This window comes from Acomys minous, assembly GCF_964271855.1.
Source record: "Acomys minous genome assembly, chromosome: 5".
In the NCBI taxonomy this organism is placed as follows: Eukaryota; Metazoa; Chordata; class Mammalia; order Rodentia; family Muridae; genus Acomys; species Acomys minous.
The window spans coordinates 115,508,404-115,522,673 of record NC_140494.1 but is presented as its reverse complement, the minus strand read 5'-3'; the positions used below and the strand labels follow the sequence as shown (position 1 = coordinate 115,522,673).

At 40.7% G+C, this 14,270-nt stretch overlaps 1 protein-coding gene across 10 annotated transcripts in view; it reads left to right on the top strand.

Moving 5' to 3' along the window:
- PEAK1 (pseudopodium enriched atypical kinase 1) overlaps positions 1–14,270 on the top strand; it is a 222,713-nt gene that overhangs the window by 173,256 nt on the left and 35,187 nt on the right. For all 10 annotated transcript variants that reach the window (XM_084782239.1, XM_084782241.1, XM_084782234.1 and 7 more), the window contains one exon: positions 9,725–9,909. In XM_084782239.1, coding sequence (XP_084638365.1) covers positions 9,725–9,909 — 185 coding nt within the window. The remainder of the gene's footprint in view (positions 1–9,724; positions 9,910–14,270) is intronic.

The window sequence follows — 14,270 nt, the reverse complement described above, 5'->3', positions numbered from 1 at the left end:
GGAGTGCAAGTACTGGAGTTGACAAAGGTCTGAATTCTGACTTTACCACAGACTTAATTTAACTTCTTTTGAGCCAAGGTTTTCTTTCATGTTCAACAGGAAGAATGACAGCTACCTTGCTGAGATGCTACACAGAGGAAATAGATGTCCCCGGAGCCTCTGGTAGATGTGTAACAATAAGAGTTGGCCTCTTGTCCCAGTTACACTTTACGTAACCAGAACTGAAGAGCGGCTCTGAATGAGGTTTCTTCCCTTGTCTGTGCCATCCTCCTACCGGTTTAGCCTTACCCTCCTGTTCACAGGCCTCCAGGTGCTCAGCTTTCCTTTCCTTCCACGCCCCCCCTCATACATATTGTATCCTTGGAATCGATAGCACATGGTTACACTTTAATGAAAACCATCTTTAAATGGGTCACTTTACTTTTGAAAAAACTTTTTAGAAGAGAAAAATTTTAAGGATATACAAAAGTAAATACACACATACATATATATGTAAATATATATATATATACATACACACAGTGTGTGTGTGTGTGTGTGTGTGTGTGTGTGTGTGTGTGTGTGTGTGTGTGTGTAAACCATTGAAGGGACCCGAGCCAGTTGGAAAACATGGCTCTGACAGGCCTTGCCCTTCTCTCCCAATGCCCTCTGCTTGCTAAAAACTGTTAGATTATATTCTGACCATTCTGAATCTAGGCACCAGGGCCTATTTCGTTATTTGGCCACTTCCTCCTCCTAAGGCTGACTACCAAAATTCAGCTATCAAAGTATTAAAGTCCAGTAATCAAAACCACCTTTGGCTCACCTAATTAAGTACACAATTAAAAGTAAACACCTCATCCTAACACTAGGTTTCTTTTTGTACCTTTATAAACTGCCATTTGCCAATGGGCCACATCTGTCTCCTCTCTGTTCAGAGGTAGTCCTTTGTCCTGCTGTAGGACAAATACCCCTGACCCCTCTCCCTTGCTCCTTTCCCCTTCTCCTCATCCTTTATTCCCTGCCTTTGTCTCTTGTTCCCTGTTCCTTGTCCCACTAGGGCAATAAATCTCCTTTGTGCTGAGAACTTAGTCTTGGGGGGTCCTGAACCCTACAACCACAAAGCCACATTTTACACTTAGTAGGCAGTTTATAATTTCAGCACTCAGAAAGGCTGTCAGGAAGATAATAAAATCATGAGTTCTAAGCTATCCTGGGCTATATAGTGAGCCTTTTCTTTTCTTTTCTTTTCTTTTTAACAATCAATTGGATTGTAGGACTGGATAAATGACTTAATGGTTCAGAGCATTGGCAGCTTTTCAGAGGACTCAGGTACCATTCCCAGCCCCTAACCTGGCAGCTCACAAACATCTATAACTCCAATCCCCTGAAATCTGACCCCTCTTCTGGCCCCCATGGACACTAGGCATGTGTGCAGTAGACAGACATTTAGGCAAAACATTCACACATTTTTTTAAAATTAACTAAAAAAACCAATTTGCATATCATTTCTTCTTCGTACCTCATCTTTCCCCTGACCCATTTATTTTAAAGCAAATCCCAGGTGTCACTTCATTTTTATCTCAGTGTGTAGCTCATAACCTTAGCCAAACGCCAGAGAAGGTGTTTTAAGTCTTACTGGCCGAACATCATTGGCATCAAATGTTACATATACATTCTGATGACTCCTAAATTTATATCTCCACCCTTCACATTTTCCCCATGACTTACATGTAGGCTTTCACTTGAAAAGTGTATTTCAAATGAGACATAACTTGATTATTCCCTACAAATGTGTTCCGTCTTCTCCTTGTAAATGGCCCACCATCCATCCATCTGTTCATGCCAGAAAGCTGACTCATCTTGGATTCCCAGTCCTGTTGACTAAACTTCTAAAATACATCCCGCATCTATGCTCTTATTTCTGCATCTACTTAGTCTGCCTTATAGCATCTTTCACCTCCTTTACTGAGATATTTTGCTAATTCTGCCTGCCCAGTCTCCTGTTCTTTGTCTCTTTAGAACAGCCTAGTTCTCTTAAAGGCTAAATCCCATTGTTTATCCACAATAATGAGGTCTCTCCGTAAACCTCTGCCTGCCTGTTTGGACTGTCTCCCATTTCTCACCTCCTTGTCCATAACCTTCCCAGAGTTTCAGTTTTCTGTCTCTCAAACACAATGAACATGATCCTTGGGTAGGCCCCTTCGTCAGAGGAGATAGCCTGCCCTGTAGGTTTTGTTGGATAACATGAGTAAGTTTGTGTAAAGGGCTCCGGAGGGACACTGTTGACAAAGTCTGGAGACATGCTTTGGTTATCACAGCCAAGAAGGCGGAAAGTACTTGAGTGACCCTACTGTGTGGATAGCTCTCCACAATAGAAAGAATTACCTTGCTCAAGTGTTAGTAATGCCATCTCTGAGGACATGGTTTAGAAAAGGCACATGATAAATACCATCTATGCTTTGGCTCCTGTTATTACAGTTGTTGCTGTAATGAGAATAAGCCTGCCTAGGGCGCCATTGTTAGATGTGTATCTAAGCCCTGTGCCTAGCACTCAGTAAATGTGGAGGTGATTGCTATTAGGAGGACAATTACCTATAAACATTCTATGCAAGAGCAGCTCCTATTTGAAGAAATACTTTTGCAATGTAAATAATTACTCTTTTGGCTTGCTTAGGATTTTTCAAAATAGAACACATCTATAATCATTATTACTTCATATTTCTTTTTTTAATTTATCCATTATTTTTATTAGTTTTTTAAATTAACATACAGAGTAATGGATTTCATTATGACATTTTCATGCAGTTTTCTCTTGGTCTTCATCTCCAACTCTCCTTCCCCACCCCCACCCCCATGCTCTCCAGCTGGTCCCCTCTTCCCCAACAGTGTCCCTCTTTTACATTTATGTCACCTGTCTTCTAGCGCCATCTTTTTCCTCTTCCTTCAACATCTGTGTCCTACTCCCATGACCCTCTTTCTTGTTTCATGAACTACACCTCACCTCCTTCTATTCCAATTAAAACAATTTTCCTTTCAAAGCACTCTTAAAATCAGGCAGTCACTGGGTCTGTACAGTGTGCTTCCCCTCACCCTTTGCCTTACACTCCTAGAATAGTAGAAAGAATGTGGGCATCAGAGTTGGACAGCATCACTTCACACGCCCACTCTGCCACCTCTATCCTCAGGTGGTCTCTGGCCATTTGCTGCTTCTTTCAGCCTCGGTTTTCTCCTCTGTGAGATGAGAGGACTTGCTTCCATGTCTAGACACTTTGGTGGGTTAAATGGAAAGTGCATGACATACGCAGCACTGAGTAAAATTCTACCCCGTGAGCTCTTAAAGCTCAGTCAGCACTCCTTCCGTCATTGCATTTGTTAGGTGTGCAAACTTCTCTCCCTGCCCTGACTCTTGGAGCAAAGGAAGATAGGGTGAGGGGAGAGGCTTCTCCAGTGCTTCTGGGCCTGTGGAGATAGTCCAAGACCCCATCTCCTCCCTAGGTTAGTGCCCTTGGTGAGAGCTGGCCATGTTTTCCTAAGAGCTTGTCTTTTCAAGAAATGTATCTCTTACCACATTCTTCAAAAGCAAACCAAGGCTGAAATGGGAATGCTGAGTGATTTCCATAGTCATTAAGAATGGCAACCTTATTTTAGTGCTTTTTCCCCCCCAAAACTAATGTATCTGCTGTTAATTTGCACAGATGCCATTCTGACTTTGTATTTCACAGGATTTTAAAACTGTGACTTTTCTTAGTTTTATGGGAGTGACAGTGATTTACAGTGACCTGTGTTCTTAGTTGCTTTGCTGACATGCAATCCGGTGCCTTGAAAACACTTTAAATGGCTATGACATCTGTTTTCATTTTGTATGTAGGCCCTGTGCAGAGTCTATTTCAAGACCTTGCACCTGGCTGCAGCATCCCGTGTGCACTTGGAGCACACAGGACCTCCTTGAGTTTGACCACACTCTGTTCGACAGTAGCAGGACCTCGTCCGATCTCAGTTAAAGGTTAATCTCGGTTCAGGATAAGAAGTTTGACGTTTTCAAAAGCTGTGGAGGCTTAGTGGGAAATTGGACTACCAGATAGTCATCAATAGACACATTTCCCCACCTGAGAATGCTAGTGATTGGGAAATGTGGCAAAGTCAAGTTGATGACTCAGAAACCAAGGTAGGATTAAGAAATGTCATCATGGTCGGGGTCCCTAGAAGTAGAGATAAAAAGAGAGACGGAGTTTGATTGGTTTGGTTCTCCCCTCTCTTCCCTGCTCACACTTATGAAGGTGGAAGTGATTACTCTCCTTAAAGGCTGATGCTGATCCCACTCCTGCCAAGGCCACTGCCCCTCGATACCCTAGAGGGAAAAACCCAGGAGACCAAAAACAGAGCCATGAAACATTCTTCTGGTGCCCAGATTTTAGCGATAAGAGTCTTTTAAAGCTGCACTAATTTATTGTAGTTTTGAGCACATAGAAACGGCTGTAGGCACTGGAGAGAGCTGGCGGAGAATGCTGCTTGCCCCAAGAGACAGACAGTCCCTATAGAATGCTGATCTCATTATCTGCCCCTTCCAAAGCTGAACAAAAGGAGGTTGAATTTGAAACTTAAAGTTGAACTAAAGTTATGGAAATACTTAGATACAGAAAGGCCTTTAATATGTTCTAACGGGAAATTTGATTTACCCTTTAAAAGGTACATTCAGACAGTTAACAAAATTCTTACAAAAATCTGTCTTGAACAAATTTTCCAAGAAAAAAGGATTATTTCATTTGATGCTATAATGATTAATCCTACCACCTGGGCATAGCAAGCACGCTTTCGCATGGGAGATTGTTTCCGTAACCTTGAATTATGTATGAATATTGCAGACTGATGAGATTTAACCTTCAAGGGATTTATTAGATAACAGAGATCTGTAGCAATGTGTCTGTCGCTTTTGAACACCTTGCATTCGTTCTGTGAATTCAGAAGAATAATCTCTGTATCAAATATGATACAGATTGTAAGTTGTTGGGTCAAGCATATCAAATTGCAGTTAAAAATCACTCTTTAATGAGACGTTGGTTAAAGATTTTAGGTACAGTCACCCCTCGGGATCTTCTGGGGTTTGGTCTCAAGATTTCCCTGGATTCCAAACAAAACCTTGGACACCTGAGCCTCTCTGTAAAATGATGTAGGGTTTACTCTACATATGACCTCTTGCAGACAATTTTTTTTTCCCTATGACAGAATCTGGTCGTGTATCCTACGTGAACCTTACACTCACTATGTAATTTCATGTGGCCTTGAGCTCTTAATCCCTGCATCAGCTTTCTGCACACTGCTCTTAGAGAAGTGTCCCACCATGCACGTCTCTTTATAGACTTTGAATTATTTCTAGATCACTTATCATAACCTAGTCCAATGTAAATGCCATGTGACTAGTACTTTTCTGTTTTGTTTGAGGAATAATGGGGAAAAAATAAAGTGTATATGTTCAGTATTGATCCAGTCTTTTTCCTGGATGTTTTCTAATTAAAGATATAGGACCCAAAGATCCCAAGAGCCAGCTGTGCACTCAGATGTGTATCACCTTTCTTTATGAAAATAGAGTGATTACTGACGGGCGACAAAGGCTAAGCCAGTTTGACAGAACCTGAAGACTAAGGACTTAGACATCATTACCATTGTTATTACAAACTTTCCACCTTCTGTTACAGGCTAGAGACTCTTTGAAAGGAATTTTGGTAGCAGAAGTATAAAAAGCTCATGGGCCATCCATTACTTAAACATAGTTTTGTTTCATAAAAACAAATATGAAATTTACTTACTTTGAAAAAATTCCTAGTTGTTATTTTACTATTTCAACTTGTGTTACCATGTAATAAAAATCTCAAATTACATTCTGCATGATTTTCATTTTATAAGATTTCCCCCACTTGTCTCTTGAATAAGATGGGGGAGTTTCATCATCTCTACTATCTCCTTCTTCATGGTGTCATTTGTTCAGAAGATCAGTGATAGGGAAACAGAACCAGCTTCTAATTTCCACATAAATGTTTTCCATCATATTAAATATCTCCCAGGGACATGGTGAGACGTTTTGTCAGGAGATAAAGCCTGTATAAAAGATCATGTTAGAATTTGAGAAGATTTTCTGATTATTTTGATCATTTATTTTCTTTAAAAATGATCTAAACTCCTTTATACAATTAATGCGCCCACTTGGAAACTAAGAAGAAGGTTTTCTCCTCTTCTCCTGGCTGCTTTGTCTCTTTATAATGCTAAGTATTTAGGAATGCGTAGCTCTTGCCTCGTGCTATCTCAAGTCTTCATTTTTCAGTCTTCATGTTTCAACTCTTAGAACCTCTCTTTTTTTTTCTCTTTTACTGTTTTAATAATACAAAGAGCTGTTCTGTCAAGCATTAAGACATGACATATTATTGATGCGCTTTTTAAAGTTCTTATTCCTTTTAAGACTGTCAGTGCAGATTAAACATTTCAGCATCCATTTCCAAATTCATAACACTCTTTTATAGATTGTTATAGTTGACAGTTATTTTACTGGTAACCTAGTATACCAGTGCATTCTAACCTGTTATATAGGCTGTGCTGCCCTGGTCCTCAAGGGGTTAATAAATCTAGCTTTCATTTGCTTGGCTCCCCCAAAGGGAATTTGGCACATTTCCAAGGCCAAACCCATGTAGTAAAGGTCAAGGTGCAATGGGTGTTCCTGGGTGTGGGATTTGAGTATCTTGGCATAGCTTGTGCAGCTTGGAACTCTTCAGAGCTCAGTGGCCTCTGCTCGGTCAGTTTCAGAGCATAGCTAACAGACTTGAAGAGACCCTGTGAAAATGCCCTTCGATGGGGAATTGTGTGAGTGAGTACAGCGGGTGAGTCTTTGATATTTCTTGCTTTGGGACATCCATGTTTTGTTTGTTCACACATGGAGAGCAAAGTTCTGTCTTAGTATGTGGAACAGACCCAGGGATTCCAGAGTTTAGCCACAGCTGCTCTGGCAGTGGTTTTCACAGTAGCTGAGCCCCAGCCCCACTGTAGAAGAGCAAGCATGGCAAGCACAGCTATAACCCCCGCACTGGAGCACATCTGGCCTGAAGGGTGAGCTCCAAGTTCAGTGAGAGACCCTGTCTCAAAAAAAAAAAAAAAATTAAAATTAAAAAAAATAAAATGTGTGTGTGTGTGTGTGTGTGTGTGTGTGTGTGTGTGTGTGTGTGTAGCACAAGTAAGTGCATGCACATGTTCATATGCAATATATAAATATACTAACTTAAAAAAAGAGAAAAAGGACCAAGAGCAGGCTCAGAGATTAGAGGTCCCTATCAGCCTGTGTGACATTGAATCCAGGACCTATCATACACTAGGCAAGCACTTTCCCACAAGCTGTTCTCAGCCCATTTAAAACTGCTTTTATTCTGAGACAATCTTGCTCAGTTGCCCAGGCTAGCCTTGTAGTCACAATGGAGACCTGGCAGGCCTTGGATTGGATTCCTTTTGTTTTAGCTTCCAAAATAGCTGAGACTCCAGACCTGCACCCAAACCCAGAGATGGCCAGCAAGTCCCAGGGCTTTTCCCTGCCTCCCCAGTGCTGGGACACAGCACATTCTACTTGTGTGCAACTTTTTATGAGTTCTGGAGATCTGAAGGCATGCCCTTTTCTTGCAGCAAGCACTTTATCAACTGAGTTGTCTCTCCAACCTACAAGCTTCTGTAAGAGTTTTTCACTTGTGTGTTATTAGAACATACACCAACTGCAGATTTAAGGGAGTATCTGAAGGGGGTACCTTCTTACCAGTCTTCTATTATAAAAATTATGCATGTGTCTGGACAGAAATGTAAGGCTGGAAATCTGACGGCTACACAGCTTCAGAAATACTCTTTCTAAGCCAACAGAGCCAGAGGTCTTTCTTTCTTTATGTCATCAGTGTGTAGTGAACTGGAAGCTCCATTATAGGCTCTGGCTCCTGGGGACAGGAGAGGTGGGAACCAATTTCTCTACCAGCTCAGCAGTCTGTGTAAGCATGCTGCCTCTTGTCAATGGGCTGCCTTAGTCATCAAAGCAAAGAAACTGTTTCCTCATAAGATGGAACATCATAAGGAGATGGTAACAAGGGAGTTTGGCTTCCATGGCTCAGTAAAGACAAAGTGAAGTGACACTCCCAAGCCACTCTCAGACTGCACTTCCAGTCAAGACTGGATATTACTGAGTGGCTATGCACATACTTAAGGAGAAAGAAAATGTTCTTTGCTAGGCAAAAGTTAATACAAATACACTTCTAATTTCAAAGCGCCACATAGAAAGTGACTAGAAAGGATAGTCCTTTGAGAGGAAAAAATGTTAAAGCTTTAACATTCTACTTCTACAGTCAGAGTTGGTGGTTTCCTAGAAGGACAGGCAGTTTAACCAGCTAGTGACCCCTGGTTCAATGAGAGACCTGGCCTCCAAAAAAAAAAAAAAGAAAAGAAAAAGAAGAAGAGTAATTGAGGACTTCTGTCCTAAAGACATATACCCACACATGCCACTTCCCCTACCCACCCCCTCAAAATGTTTATTATTATTATTGTTTCTCTTCTCCCAGAAAGAAGACAAGAGGAATATGGTGAAGTTATGAGAGTCTCAGAACACTTCTCAGACCCTGAGACCTATAAAGACACCTTATTTTACATGTATTTCACTGGCCAGCCACATGGGATTTGTTGGCTCGGCCATTTTATGCACCAGCAATTAGTGACCGTTTGATTCCCTTGTACTTCATGACCATAGAATTGACAGTTTGGGCAAGGAGTGGGGAGACTGGGAGGGGGTAGCTAAAGGAACATGAGCTGGCAGTGCTTAAAAAGAAGATGAGTCTTTAACTGATTCATGATGACCAGCAGGATGCTCCAGATTTGTTTTTATAAATGAAATTAGCTTAAGAATTAGCCTTCTTTTCCATTTGACGTCCCTCCTGCACTCATATAGATGAAAACTGACCCTTCTATCTACCTAGGATTAACTCACCAAAACACTTTGGTCCTTATTTGCATAGTATAATCACAATTTTATTCTGAGTTCTTTCTAAATACCCCAGTAAATATTTTAACATGTAGCAAATCCTATGTGGTAAGTAAAGTAAATAGCATATGGTATTTACTATAGTAGCAGAGTACTATTAAGTAGTATAATCAATATGGCAAGTATACCAACTGACTTACTTAATTCTTGAGTATTTTTCTCTTTAACCAGTTAAGCATTCATCATCTTCTATTGTTACCTCTCCTCTCTTGTATAAAAAAAAGAAAGAAAGAAAGAAAGAAAGAAAGAAAGAAAGAAAGAAAAATGTAAATTAAATGTTTATGTATGAAGGTCTTAGGTTTTGTTTAATTGTTCTATTCTTTGCCTGTTAATTTTCAAGCTCCATTTGAGCCTACCCTACCTCCACTAGTCTGAGTCAAGGTCAAGCATCAAAATACTTGGTCTGTGCTCAGGCAAGTGTGTGGGAGCTGATGACCTACTGTTGTGGTTATAGGGCTGTTTGTTCACATCAATGGGAAACATGTCTTCCATAAATCTCATTTTTAATATTTATTCATTTATTATTCTTTCTAGTTAACCCTGGCTTTCCTGGAGTTCTGTAAACCAGGCTGGCCTGGAACTCACAGAGATCCATCCACCTCTGCCTCCCAAGTGCTGGGATTACAAGTGTGCAACCACCATATCCTGCCCTATACTTTTGAATTCAAATTTGATGAGCTGTCTGATTTATTTCAGTCGCGTGACCCATGAAGTGGCAGAGGAATTTTCTCCTCAAGATCAAAGAGTTCCTGTTGTAAAGCAAAATGACTCTTCAGTCACACCGTCATTGCCCCCACCTGACTTGGAAGGGGAGGAAGAAAAAGATGAGACTTCGGATCTTATGGAGGTGAATCCCTGCAGTGCAACGTATAGCAACTTAGGTAAGTACAAATGTTATATAAGTGGTGTCTAAGCCTTGCCTTTTTATATACTAGCTAAATGTTATATTTTCCTGGAGGATCAAAAGTTGTACCATTGAAGTTATAAAATATTCAAGTTTTTACTAGGCTTATTTTAAAGGCCTGCTATCATGAGCCCTGTGCCTTGTGTAAAGATGTTGATGTAGTCCTTGCCTTGAAGGATTTAACCTGAAGAAAAAGAAGGGTGCTTGAACTCAGCATAATGTGATAAATACAACTGCGGAAACACACATGGAATATTTTTGATGTCTTAAAAAGAAGGATGTCAAAAGAAGCCTTCCCAGAAAGTATCCCTGAGCTGGTTTAACTCATTGCCAGAGGGAAGAAAGAATGTTCCAGATGGAGACAAGTGAACAAGACCATGGAGATACGGAATAGCTTGGTGCCCCAGCCACTTGAGGTTTCTGCAAGGTGGAGCATTAGATAAGACGTATTTCAGGTTAAAAGCTTAGACCTTGTTATTTGTGGTAGTGACCCAGCAAAGAGCTTTGAGAAGACAGATTTAAAATTAGCATACATAGGCTATGGTATTTGGTAGCAGGTACTATTACTACAGAACTACTGAGAGGATAAGAAAGGGGACCTTCAGTCAAGCTAGGGAGGAACAGTGGCCAATTGGAGGAGTGTTTTAGGGCAAAATATACACAAGGTTTAGTAATATGAGGAATGGGATTTGTGGCTTGGATCAAGCAGACTAGAAGTCCTGTCTTTGGAGGTAGTTAGGCAGAGGCTGACAGCTGTGTCACAGACTGCTGTAATGGAGAACATGCAGGGAGCGCTAGGCAGAATCTCCTCAGAGGTATCTACTTCCCCACATCTCTACCGTCTTTCTGGGATTCCCAGTGACTTCTGAATGCCCCTCCCTTGGGTATCACACAGGTTCTTGCCTTCTGGAAAGGAAAGCCTGGAACAGAAGGAGGGGTTTGGGTGTTTACGTCCTGTAGGGAAGAAGACTGAGCAGCAAGGACTGCCTGTGGTGTAGTGTGATGGCAAGACTCTAATGAACCACTGACTGCTGTTTAGAAACCACTGGAGCATGTCTCTGAAGGACCTAGTTTCTCACTCCCTTTGTCTTTTTCCTCCACCATGTTATTTTAAGGAAAAATGATATCAGAATCAGCTAGTATACTTCAAAATTGACAAGTATAGGGTTCTTAATTAATAAACCCAAAAGATTAAAACCATTCCATAAGAGAAATGCTCCAATATCTCCTCTTGGGAGAATCAGTCAGAACAACCCTCAAGTAGTTGAAAATATAATCTACAAGAAGACTTCTAACTTTAGTTCCAGTAAACTTTATGGTTGAATGGTTTATTGGACATTTCTCATTCTTTTATATTTTTAGAAGTACATTGTAAAATGAAGGGTTTTTTAACTTCATGCCCTAAGATAGCATATCAAGAATTATATGGAGTAGATATTTTTTGCTATGCCAGAAATTCTCTCATGACAGCCTCAGTAATATATATCACAACTGTAAGGAATTAATGCCATGCGGAATCTCTTCCTAAAATCTTCCATTAGCAACTGGGTATGGCAGCTTACACCTGTGATTCCAGCACTTGGGGCGTAAACTGGGAGAATTGTGACCTTGAGATTAGCCTGAGCTTCATAATAAGACTGTGTCTTTTTTAAAAAGGAAGAGGAGGAGGAGGAAGAGGAAGTAATCATAGTGGTGAGGCATGGTGACGCATGCTGTAATCCCAGCACTTAGGAAGTGGAGGTGGAAAGATCAGAAATTCAGTGTCACCCTCAGTAGTGAGTTTGGGGCCAGACTGGCCTACATGACACTCTACCTTAAAAAAAAAAAAAAATTAACGCGTTAACTTTAAGTTTAATTATTTTACCTCATTGTTAGGCAAGGAAAGCAAGGCAAGGGAGCTTGAACCAAGATTGGAACCCAGAGAGTTTTAGGCATTCATGACTCAGATGCTCTCAGGCATTAAACTCCTGTTAAGCACTGAAGGGCTGTGACTTTTTTAAAAATATATTTTATTAATTTATTCATATTACATCTCAATTGTTATTCTATCCCTTGTATCCTCCCATTCCTCCCTCTCTCCCATTTTTCCCTTACTCCCCTCCCCTATGACTGTGACTGAGGGGGACCTCTTCCCTCTATATATGCTGTGACTTTTGAATCAACTTTCAGACACAAAATTGAAGAATTTTAAAAATTACGATTACCTGGACTCCAAAAGCACAAGCTGTCCCATGAGAATGATGGCTTTCCTTTGAGTTCCACTCAGTGGTAAAGCTCTTACCTAGCAGTCGCAAGAACCTGGGTTCGGTGCCCAGCACCGGAAGAAAAAAGGAAAAAAAGATGGATTTTCTTTTTCTTTGTCATAAATATATGGTCCCTATGTTATCCAGTCTTTCTTTAGGATTATTTTTCGTTATTCTTTTTTTTTTTTTTAATCTTGCAAGTTAAAAAAGAAAACAAAAAAATCATGCACCAAAATCAGCCAACCCCAAAGTCTAATCCTCTCATTGAATTTACAGCTGCTCTGAAGCCGTCAAGCTTCATGGTGGACTTTACACTTTAACTATCATCACACGCATTTTTATGTACTTATCAACCACCAAAAAGTGAGAAGTCCATGACAAAGTTAGAACTAGAGAAATAATTAGCTTCAAGCCTTCTTTACATGCTTCAGTAGCTCTGGGCTTGACTTGGTCTGGTTTGATTCGTGCTTAATTTTTCTACTTTGGAGGAGTAACAGTTAAGGTTGATTCCATCAGCTCTAGAGGCTGAGGGTTTGGGTTTATTGCTGTTCTTTCTCCCTGGTGGAACAAGTATGTGGGTGGCATTTGGAGCTCTCTCTTTTTTTAAAAAAAAGGCATTTAGCAAATCATCTCCATGCAATTTTAAACTGCCCCCTTGGATAATTTTGTGTGTGTGTGTGATTTAAAGCTCCAGTAATTTTTTTTTTTAATGGTATGGTTGAGCTAGACATGGTGACCCACACTTATAATCCTGGTACCTGGGAGGTAAACAAGAGGCCAGGAGTTCAAGGCCAGCCTTGGAAACATGGGCCCCTATCTTAAAAACAAATAGGGAGCAGAGAAGATAACTAAGTGAGAAAGACGTGCAAATGCTGTGCAGACGTTAACACCTTACCTTAAATCCCAGCTTCCCACAGAAGAGGCCAAGTTGGGCCGCACATGCCTGTAGCCTCAGCACTATAGGGACAGGAAGCTTTCTGGAGCCTGCCCCAGGTTTTGTGAAAGAGCCTGTCTCGAGGGAGACATTAGATATTAGTCATTAGACCAGGACACCCAACACGACGGCAACTTCACTCTGGATGGTGATCACACGGATCACGGGATGAACTGGCCTTTACCACCTTAAGCTCACCCAATCTGAATTTTATGGCATGTCTGCACCAAAGAAGTAATAGAATTTCTTTTTCTATTAAGCCTTTGACGTTTTCCTGTTTCTTATGTCTATCTTAAAATGTCTGGAAGAAGGATCTGTGGTTGCCATGTCTGACTATTTTATCATCTGTCCAGATTCAGAAGTGTGTGCGAAGGTCTACTCTATTGAAACCCAGGTGATTGACTTTAGGTCTCTTCATTCACTTTGTAACTAAGTACTCTATACATTGCTTTTTTAAAGGCTCAATCAAGTGCCCCTTTACTCTACGTACTTTTGGCTTGCTCCTCTTTCTGTATCCCTACAGCCTAGCACATTATCTAAAATACACAGGAGGTGCTAAGAATGTGTTTGAATAAATGAGCTAAAAATGACTGCTGTGTTTGACTTTTGAAGATTCCCAGATGAAAGAATTCTATCTGCTTACAGGAAAGTCATATAAGAGATTTTCAAGTCGTAGTTTATATGCTCTATGACTCTTGATCTGGCTTTTTCTTTTCTAATATTGGACTCGATGCATACATTTCCTAATTAAGTAGCTATATGAACTTCGCCTCTGTCTCCTACGGGTCTCCATAAGACGCTATCCACATTTCTTATTTCCATTACTTTGAGCAAATCCTTAAAGCTGCACCCTTCAGACGCCAAAGCAAAACACTAAAGCACCCTGCCTGCAGCACACTGTCCGTGTCAAAGGTGAAGGTGGGCATTCTTAAAAGAATGCCTTCCTTGCACTGCTGGTCTTGCTGGTGTGACTGCGGAGTGTGCTGTTAGAAATGCCCGCTCCTAAGAAATTCTGAAGAGCACCTTACAACTCATGTATCTACTCAATAAATAATATTTAAAAAATAACACTGTAGTGTTAATTATCTGAACCAAAAATTAAAGTATTGTGGTTAAGGCCTGTCGAGATGGCCCAGCGGGGCAAGGCAGTTGCCACCAGGC